The sequence below is a fragment of the Drosophila willistoni genome, chromosome 3R, assembly GCF_018902025.1.
Source record: "Drosophila willistoni isolate 14030-0811.24 chromosome 3R, UCI_dwil_1.1, whole genome shotgun sequence".
Lineage (NCBI taxonomy): Eukaryota > Metazoa > Arthropoda > Insecta > Diptera > Drosophilidae > Drosophila > Drosophila willistoni.
The window spans coordinates 24,238,170-24,249,038 of record NC_061086.1 but is presented as its reverse complement, the minus strand read 5'-3'; the positions used below and the strand labels follow the sequence as shown (position 1 = coordinate 24,249,038).

At 37.1% G+C, this 10,869-nt stretch overlaps 1 protein-coding gene across 17 annotated transcripts in view; it reads left to right on the top strand.

Annotated features, from left to right (window-relative positions):
- Positions 1-4,199: 4,199 nt before the first annotated feature.
- Positions 4,200-10,869, top strand: part of LOC6648132 (regulating synaptic membrane exocytosis protein 2) — a 30,904-nt gene continuing 24,234 nt past the window's right edge. For 11 of the 17 annotated variants that reach the window (XM_047013632.1, XM_047013639.1, XM_047013631.1 and 8 more), the window contains exon 1: positions 7,485-7,725. In XM_047013632.1, the coding sequence (XP_046869588.1) occupies positions 7,539-7,725 (187 nt within the window). In that variant the 5' untranslated portion in view covers positions 7,485-7,538. Of the gene's footprint in view, positions 4,456-4,521; positions 4,727-6,527; positions 6,654-6,718; positions 7,050-7,103; positions 7,154-7,214; positions 7,726-10,869 lie in introns of those variants that run through there. The other 6 variants (XM_047013641.1, XM_047013642.1, XM_047013640.1 and 3 more) reach the window with 4 other exon arrangements.

Below are 10,869 nucleotides of genomic sequence, written 5' to 3'. Positions count from 1 at the left end.
GCAACAAAAACTACAAAAAAACAAACAAAGAACAAACATGTCATAAAAGCAACAATACAAATTTATTTACGTTTAATTAAACTTTGATTAAATTTACTTTACTTTACCAAGCGACCAATTTTTCCCAGTATTTTTCAGTTAATTTCCCTTCCAACATAATTCGATTTGACTTTTTGAACTTTTTGCACCTCTCACCAACTCATCATCTCCTTCCACTTTCTCTCCCTCTCTCTTTTCCTTGGCCATTCATTGGACGTCGATCAAAGCTTGTAGAAGGAAATATGCAATAAATAAAGTTGGTGAAAAAATTTAACTTCAAAAATCGCTTTACTAAATATAAATCAGCTTAAATATAACTTTTCATTTTGATAATATAAAGCAAAAAATAAACAACTATTTGAAACAACGAATGAATTAACAACGCCATTTACACACGTAGAGGAAAGGAAATATAACAACTACTATATAACTACATGATAATGGATATGAAATGATATTATATGAATGAATGTAAGTGAAATCGGATATATATATAAGTATATAGAGGACAATTAAACTAAATGCAGCTACAGAAACCCACAGACAAACATAATCACTCTTGTGATTCCTAGAAATGCCTTGTAACAATAGTAATAAGGGTTAACTAACTAACTAAAGTTTCTCTATGGCATGTAAAAGGGCGAACAATGATCAAGAAATTGCCTGTAAGGTGTTTTGCCAGCCAATAAAGACAAACAAGAGTAAAGAAGAGGCAAAGGGGCAACTGGTAAAGATTGGTTGCCGATTTAATTAAGAGGTAAACTAGTTACAACAAGGACAACGAACACAACGAACACAACAACTGCAACAGCTCCCTTACCCTTTACCCACGGACGTAAGAGCAGCAACAGGCGGCTGACAATGGCATCGATTTTGTTGTTCTTGCTGTTGCTTGTCAGTTGGAAATTTCAAACGTCACTAGGCAACAGTCCGTCATTAAGTTAGTTAGTAAGTGAGTCAGTGAATAAGGACAAACGGCAAGGAAAAGACAGAGAGAGAGAGAGAGAGAGAGAGATAAAAAATTCGCACTCTTGTCATATGAGCAACAGAAAATATTCTCTCTCGTTGTTAGTGTGTGCGTGTGCTTCATTGTGGGCGGCGAACTTGTTAAACTCATTGACCACTCGAATGACCAGCCACATGTCTGTGTCTGTGTATTATCCCCTTCTAAATGCATAAAATTGCTTTGTACAATATATCAAAGATGTCAATGCACCATTTTTCCACTCTCTGTCTCCATTGTGGCCCCTTTTTTCTTAGTGTCCGGTGCCCTGTCCTATTCTACATCCTCCCACACACATCCATTCTCTAGGAATGACAAGTTTTTCTTTTGTTTTCATTTAATTGCATGAAAATTGAGTTGGCTGCCATTGTAGAAAAGTTCTTATTGCCGGAATACATATACATATACATATGTGCTCAATATTCCCCTTTTTTTTGCCCTTTTTGTTTGCCCTTTAAATAGGCCCCTTTATCATCATACATTTGCAAGATTCATTTCCAAAACAATTGTCGATAATTATTGACTCTATCTTATTAGAAAGACTTCAAATCACCTTTTAAACAAGCAAATGACTAGTGTGAGCATTATGAACTAATATGTTGAATTAATATCATCAGTTTGGTTACTTATCCTTGGTCCATAATTAGGCTAAAGAATTAATGAGTTTTTGGCAACAAACTGAACAAAGTCATTGCCTCATTTATTGTTTTATATATGTATGTTGTTGGCCAAATTATTCTTCTGTGTGAGTCTATTGCACTCTTATAAAAGACCAACAACCAAATGAAAATGTCTACGTTGTATATTTTACGCTATGAACGGGCGTTGAGCCAAAAATTCAAGACCGACCAATTGAATGAATTTATGACGTAACTAGAGCCTCCAAACGGGACCAAAATTGTAGAAATTTAGACATTCATTGGATAAACAAACTGACTTCAGAATATATTCCATCCTTAAAACATATCACTATCAACTTTGATTCTATTTGGTATAAACCTAACATTTTATGAAATTTGCATATTGCCTTTGACATTTTAAAATCAGATCAGAGCAGGAGTATAGACTTGACTCAAAGGAATTTCCTTAAAAATCAAGAATTACTCTATTCCTTTTTGTTGTTGTGTCATCTTCATATATAAATATCTCTTGGTGAACTCTCACATTTAATACTGCGGCAAGTGGGCGTATACGTAATTTAAAGTAACCTTGTTCTGCAAATCGTTAGCATGGCGTTAATACCAAAAAGCACGAGAATATTGATAACCATATCGGGATTGTTTACTCATCTACCAAATAACACATACCTATATATGCATCTATATGTAGTAACCACTACAAATACAAAATTATAGTCGAGCTAGATAAAGTTTTTTATTTGTTTTGCTTGTTCAATTTCAGCGGTTGGTCAATTTCAAGTACGTATAATACGAATATAGGGAAATTCATTATAAGTTGCTCTTTCGCAAATGAGCGCGCGCCTAGACAAAGAGAGAGAGAGAGCGAGAGAGAGAAAGCATGTGCGTGTGGTGAATCTCCACAGTTCCTACAACTCTCCCTTCTCCTTCTCTCGCATTCTGTTGAATCCCAACACATGTTGTGTAGAGGCAGCTGTTTCTACTTTGCCTTGATGCTCTGCTTATACCCTCCCTGTGAGGCAGTTGCCATTGGTTTTTAATCTAGTGGCTGCAGCTAAGCTGCATTTGTTTTGCTCCATTATCAATTCATAAGTATGAATCAAAGAGCATAATGTCCTGAGTTTAGAATCCCTCTCGAAATAGTGGATTGGCATATATAAATTGAATTGTAACTCTTATCGCAATTTAAATTAGTTGCTATCTTTATAAGATGCACATTGCTAATACTCAGCCATATATACACACACACACACACACCATCAAAAAGCTTGACACGAATAAACAAAATGAGACTAAAGGTCGATATCCTATATACTTATATGTACATCCTCCTTATGGAAATTGTCCTATTCTAGTGCACTTTTAAAGCGAAAATCGCTTTACAATCTGTACTAAGAAAATCTACCAACAAATTGGATATGAGGCGTAGTACATATACATGTATTTATATACATTTCCCTCGACCCCCACCCTTCTGATGTAGCTTTTCCAGTGAGTTTGTCAACATAAATAACTGGCCTCACAATCCCATCATGCGGCGTGTGTGTGCAGAGAATGATGATGATGATGATGGCTTCGTAGATGTGTGTGTGTGTGTGTATGTGTGTGTGGGTATATGAACATGTATTTTCGCATTTTATATGTGCGTCACCGGGTCAACCGCATTGCCGAACCACCCATCAGCCATCGCTTACTCATTTCCATCTACTCCCTCGTTTCTGATGGCTCGTTTTTTTTTTTGTGGCTCTTGGTGTATGGGTGAGAAATTGTTTGCTTTGCAACGTTGATGATCATAAATGCAGTTTTAGTTGTTCACATACATATACACATACACACAAGTGCATTTTATTAAATTTTAAAAAGTGTTGCCTACATTTCGGAGCTTATAGCAAATAATTTAATATATATATATTTCACTTTCATTATACAGTGCTGACAACTAATTCGACCCAACTTCAGATTCATAATGGCGCCACAACGTGTATACCTACAATATGAACTACAGAATGGCCAACAACAACAACAGGAGCAACAACCACATCAATCAGTTAAAACACTAACCCAAGCTAAGCAACGATTTAGACAGCTATAAAAGGAAATAAAATGAAGAAAGAATCCAAACCGAATATACCAAATATAACCATATGAAACTAGAGAATGTTGCAGCAAACAATTCGGCACACACAACACACATTCAAACAAACACACACACTGAACAACACACACACACATGGAGAGAAGTGCAAGTGCACAATTAAATATTAAACATTTTCAACGAATTTCCAAAAGTCTCATTCTAATAAACCGAAAATAACAAAATATTTAACAACTAATTTAAAAGAAACAAAACGCGAAACAAAAAGGAAAAAAAAATATTGAAATTTACTCTGTGATTTTCTATCAGCATGGTTTAAATAATAATCCAAACAAACAAAAATTTAAATAATACACAAGCAAAATATATAAAACAACAACCACAACAAGCAAAAGCAACCAAAAAACCAAAAAAAAAAAAAAACGTAAAAGCTTTAAAACCTCCCAGTTCTATAAAATAAAAATTATATCAAATTTGCTAAAAACAAGAAAAAAAACAGCATTAACACAATAAGCTTAATCCAAATTAAATTATTAGTAGCTAAACCAAAAAACATTATAATTATCAAACATGGACGAGATGCCGGATTTATCGCATTTGACACCACACGAACGAATGCAGATTGAGAATGTTCTGATGCGACAGAAACAGGAAGAAGAGCAACAGAATGAGATAATGAGGTGAGCAATGAGTGATGATGAGAAGGCAATTAACCCTAACCTAACCTTACCTCATGTTTCCTATAGACGCAAGCAGGACGAAGTTGTCTCCTTGGAAATGCAAATCCGACAACGTTCCGAACAGCAGAAGAAAGCTGGTGTCGAACTGGATGCCACCTGTCACATATGCCTTAAGACCAAATTTGCCGATGGTGTTGGACACATTTGCCATTACTGTAATATACGTTGTTGTGCTCGATGTGGCGGCAAAGTGACGCTACGCAGCAACAAGGTGAGTGCACATTCTGAAATTCTGGTGGAGGGTCCTAAGCCTTTTGCAAAGAATTGTAGTGACAGGAAACAGTGAGTGACTGACTGACTGAGTGTGCCACAGTGTTCAATTTTCAAAAATGCCACTTGAATTTGAAAGCGGCAAGCAAATAAATGACTGTCCTGACTTCTTACCCATGTCTTTGATGAAATTGCCTTGCCTGTTTGGTTTGCCAAAAAGCTGACTGACGCCAATATTTGTGGCGACTAAGCAACCGAATCGGACGACATCACGCATACGCTGACGCCTCGCAGTAGTCAGTAATATGCATAAATAAATGCCAATGGTTTGCGATGGTCTTGTAGATAGCAAATTTCAAAAATATGTGAGGACAAGTTAAATTTATTGGCAAGCTTCATTTCAAAAATATAAGCATAAAAGAGGACGGACCAAATTTTCTATACCCTTACATGTTTTTGTTTTAGGCTTTTACTATCTAGACTTTTATTATCTTGACTAACCAAAGTAAAGTTACATATACAACATAATCTGTTTTACTGGATGTATTATAAAAACGACTAATAAAACAATTATTATGTGTATCCAATGAGTATAGAAGTTGTTTTGTTGTCTAGATTTCTTTAGTGATTCCGTAGTCCCTTTCTCTGTAATCAATTTGTGATTTACATGAAATAAAAATGATTATTTAAGTTAGAATTTATGTGATCCATTGAGTGACAAGCCTCACAGCCCCAAACAATGCGTTTTCCTTTTCCGGTTACACTGTATTTCTAAAATTCTTGAAAACTTTAGTTTAGGGCTAACGAAAACCAAATGTGCTTTTGATTCTTTAGGCCCTGCAAATGTGCCTTTAGCGATATGCAAACGCTTACTTTTGACTGCATCTGTCACACCTACATATCCCTAAGAACATCAGCCCAAGCCAAAGCCCAAGCCCTTGCCCAATCCCATGTCCATGTCAGTGCCCATCCAAATGACCAATTCCATGCACATTACCCTTGAAGAATCGTATTTCAATTACACTTTTTTTTCAATTTTTATTCAGCCCGCAGCATAAGCCTCTGTCGCTTTTCGCTAGGTTTAACATTTGCAAGCATTTTCGTAGATAGATTTTTTCTTCTCTTTTGTCGTTAAGCTAAAATTGAAACAGTGCCAAATGTCACAAAAGTCACTATGCCACATATGCACAGATAAAGAACGAAAGAATTTAAATTGGACCAAGTAAAATAAGTATAGTAAACTGAAAACGAAATGGGTTTTTGGCAATTTTGGTAATAAGTTGGCCAAATAGATAAAATCCAGCTTCGGTATTAATTAATGCTACTACCAAAGGTGCTGCCACGAAATACCAATGACATGTGTAGCCAGCGAATTTTGTGCTCCGATTGCCTTTGGCCAAGATTAGCATCATCATCATTGAAATCATCAGCAGCTACATCTTCATCGTCATCGTAGTATGGCGGCGATGTAAAAATATGAAAGTTGATAAAGCCGGCAAAATGTTCGTTTTGACTACGCTCAATTAACGTGGTCGAAAAGACACTGAAATATCCCCAAAATTGCCATAGGCGCTGAATATAATAGTGCAATCGACCCGCATTTTGACCCTGGTATAGCATTAACATGGCCCAAGCGTGCTGGACATCGTCATGAGGCAATGCGTCGGAATGCTCCATCAATGAAATTTTAAATACTTTCTGAGTTTCTGATGCCAAATAATAAACTACCAGAATAAAATCAACTTGACAGTCAACTCTGATTTGATCTAAACTGACTTCAAAATATATTTGAATCATTCCAGGTTATTTGGATATGCATATTATGCCGCAAGAAACAGGAGCTATTATCCAAGACAGGACAATGGATGAACAAATCCACAGTCCAGCAAGATGGTTTCATTCGGCGCATAGAGCCCGATGGCAGCAGTGTAAGTAAACGGAATTATTTCATATTTTATATATGGTTAATCAATATTTTATTTTCATTTGACAGGACATATCACAGCAGGCCATGACCCCACATGATTCCACGGACAAACGTCCCAAGTTGGAACGAACTCGCAGTGCCGCTGAGAAAGAAAATCAGCCAATGCAACGGGCTGGCAGCATGCTTCGGCGCCAATACTCCCAACAAGAGCAGCCCACAAATCGCCGTTTGTCGGCCTCAGATTCTGGCCTAGATCCTATGATGATGATGGGGGGTACAGGAAATGTTGGCCCTAATTCTAGCCAGCCGCAATCGCAGCAACCACGGCCTCGAATGCAACCCATGAATCCTCAACAAGCGCAACAATACCAACAGCAACAACAACAGCAGCAGCAGCATCAGCAGCATCAACAACAACAACAGCAACCACAGGGCTATGGACAACAACAACGTGCAGGACCCTCAGGAGCTTATCCAGAAGATGATCCGCGCTATTATCAGGTGGGAGAGACAAAGAACTTTAATTTACTTCCATGTTACTTATCTGTAATTTCCTTTTAAGGGCGAACTGGATGGTTTAATGCGGCAACATCCACATTTGGCTCATCCCAGTCAAGTGCATTCACAGCAGCAACATCGTCAATCACCGCAGCAACAGCATCAACAATATTCAGTTAGACAACAACAGCAACAGCAGCAGCAACAACAACATCAACCAACACAACAACAACAATCTTACCAAGCCCAAATACATTATCAACCACAATCTACGCAGCAGCAGCAACTGCCTCATCAGGCAACTCAACAAATATCCGGAGGAGGATCTGGCGGCTATCAAAAGCCTCCACCATTGACGCGCAATCTAACCATTAGCGGGGGACATGCTATGGATTCAACATCATTTAACCAGCAACAACGAAGATCATTAGCCGGTTCTCAATATGCCTCACAACAACAACGATCGTTCAGCAGCTCCGAGGAGGAATTCCAAAGCCAAATGTTGGCTGCCCAGGCCGCACAAAGTCAGACTGGTGGAGGTGGAGGAGTTATTCAAGCTGGTTCCGATTATGATGGTAAGTTGACCACGTTTTGTCCAATTTGCATACAACGTTTTTTCCTTCCTTCCTTCCCTCTCTCTCACTCTTGCTCTCTATCCTACTTTGTCTCTCTCTCTCTCTCTCTCGCTATCTCTGTCTGTCTGTCTTACACATATTAAACTATTCTTTGTGATTTAGTCCATTTTTTTGGATTCTCCTCTATCATAAACAAATTTTTCTTATCTCAATCTCCTTGTGATAAATGGCAAACTCTAAAATTTCCTTGAACCTTTTGACTCGCTCGCTGGAAACTTAAAAACACTAAAAAAAATTCAAAACAATTTTTTCTTAATGATTAACACATTCTTGTCTCTTCATTGGTGTGTTGTCTTTTTCTTTTATTATAAACTAATGAACTACACTGTATAAAACCATTTGACTTTTAATTTTGAAATCATTTTCACCTTTACCATAGTTTCCTTCTAATAAGTTAATTAATTGAATTATATTAGTATAAATTAGTATAAGAAAATAGTTTATAAAAATCTCTGAAAGTTTTTTATCATCTCACATTTTATCCATTAATTTTTAGAATTTTTTTTTTAACATCAATCAAAAATGCTTCATACTTTTTAGAGGATATATAAAACAATCTTAGATAATATTATAATTAATTACTAATTATTTATCTTGAATTTAGTTAGTAATGTCTAAGTCTCATTCTTTTCCTCGTCACACTCGAAACCAATATAAGTTAGGGTAGGAAGAAAGAGAATTTAAAAGAGTTTTTTATATCAGAGACATTTTTAAAGCACTTGAAGTCCTAAAACCAAAAAGAAGTAAACCAAAGCCAAAAGCAAATCAAATACATATGTATATATGTATGTATGTACCTATATTCGCGTATATAACTACATATTTTATTTACAAGAGGCTAGGCCAGAGCAGCAGCAACAGCAAATAGAAAAACTATCGCGAGAAGGATGCACTTCTGCATACTTTAAGGCGTACCGACATTCTTTACCCTTTTTTTTTTGTTGGCCCGTTAAATGCAATCAGCATAAATTATATACAGTGAAATGCAGGGAAGGGGGACGCAGGGGACGCAAGGTAGTTTGCACAGCTGACCCGAAAACACATTTTCCAACAAACTATAAGAAAAGCTTTTCCTATTTTTCTTTTTTTATATTACATTTTTTTTTTTGGCAGACGACCGCAAAAACATCAAGAAGTTCGCCAAGCAGATGGTTTGCTTAGGTTCAGACGAAACAGTTGGGAAAGGGGGAGGGTAAGGTGTGGGTGAGGGAGGGGGTGGAGGGGGGAGGATACTTCTTCTGCTCTTCATGTACAACATTTTTTTTTTTTTAGAGAATAAAGAGCAACGAACAACATTGTCAAGTGCGGCGCGGCAATGTTGAGCTGAAATTTATTATCCTAATTAGAAAGTTTTTGTGTTGGCACTTGGCTTGGCAAGGAGCTTCTCTTCCTCTCACACACTTTTCTATCCTTGCACTCCCCCTTTTTATAATATAGACCCCAAATTGGTTTCCCTTTTTACATAAGTTTTCAATTTTATATTGATTTTATTTTCTTATCAGTGTAAGGAATTGAAGATCGGAACATTAAGGAAGGAAAGGAACATTAATGCCCAAGTTGTCAGCTATTCATTCTATGCATTTAACCTTTAGCCACCATAGTTGGGCGCCATCTTTAATTTCACCACAGCAATCACAATTCACTATTCCCAGTCACGTTTTTTGCTTCGTTTTGTGCGAACAAATAACGAGTCGGTCGTTAGGTCGCTGTCATGCGTTGGAAGAGACATTTTTAGGGAAATTTCCAATATACAACGTGATCCGCGCAAGCGCTAAACATAATAGTACGGAGTACGTATGGGAGGTTTTCCGAACTGAAGTTATGTAGAAATAGTAGCTAACCAGCTGATGTTGGCTTTTCGCGCGTTTATGCATTCAAATAGAATCCTTTAGAGCTTCTGTAGGATTAAGAAGATGCAATGCTACATACATATATTCATTTAAGTATATTAGGATATTATTATATTAAGAAACCGACTATCTACCCACCTACATATATGAACGATAATGAAATATTAAACATTTATGGCACTGCTGGGAAATATTTAAAATTCGTATTTGCATATAAAGTTTGTATTAAATATTTAATTTCGCATTAAAGTGAGTCCTGGCAATGCATCTTCCTCTTTATGAGCTCTTTTTAGTTTACTTGAGTCGACTTATTCATTCAGTTGCAATTGGATGCGAATTCATGCAACGTCACGGTCTTTACTACCAAGTAAGCGACTGACTAACCGACCATCCCAACTAACATCCAGTTAGTCGGGCATCCAACACGCGCGCACACTTACGTCTGGAAAACAAAGACAAACACGCTGACGTTGATGACGATGGGAAAGTAAGAGCGCGCAAATACAAACACACACTGAGCCAAGAAAACGGAAAGGGAAAGAGGACGGGGAAAAGAGGGAAAAGAGAGGTTCCCAATCCCAACTCACCCGTTGACCCCAGCGTGGGCAGCAGCTGTCAATGTTATCGGTGCTGTCGTCGTCGTCGTCGACGTCGTAGTATGTTGGCCATGCTTAACATTATTTTTAGTTAGGCATTGGAAGACTCATGGAAAGCTTCCCAACAAACCCAACAACAACAACAACAACTGCAATGAGATTGTAACATGGTTATGGGAAATGTTGTAGGCTCCAATGATAGCAACAACAACAACAACAACTAAAACATCACCAGCAGCAGCAGCAGCAACAAAAACAACAAGAACAATAGGAAGGAAAACTCATCCAAGAGTAGGCGCTAAGGGAAAGTGAATAACGTAAAAGCAAAAATTCCATTGAAATTTTTTTTTTTTTTGTTCGTTTTCGGTTCCGTGTGAAATCGAAGTGAAATTAGTTTTCGATGAACTTTAACAGCGAGTAAACATTTGTGCGCAGTGATTGCTACGCATATGGAACTTTTCGCACGTGTCGCAGAAATAATGGAAATTAATAATAATAATAATAATAACAACAATACCAAGCAGAACACAAAGTAAAGTGAATTTATGTGAAAAAACAAAAGCAAATGAAAGAAAATTATTGCAATTACAATTAAAGTGTTTAGAGAAGTCTAAGGTCGGCCAACAGCTGGCGTTAAA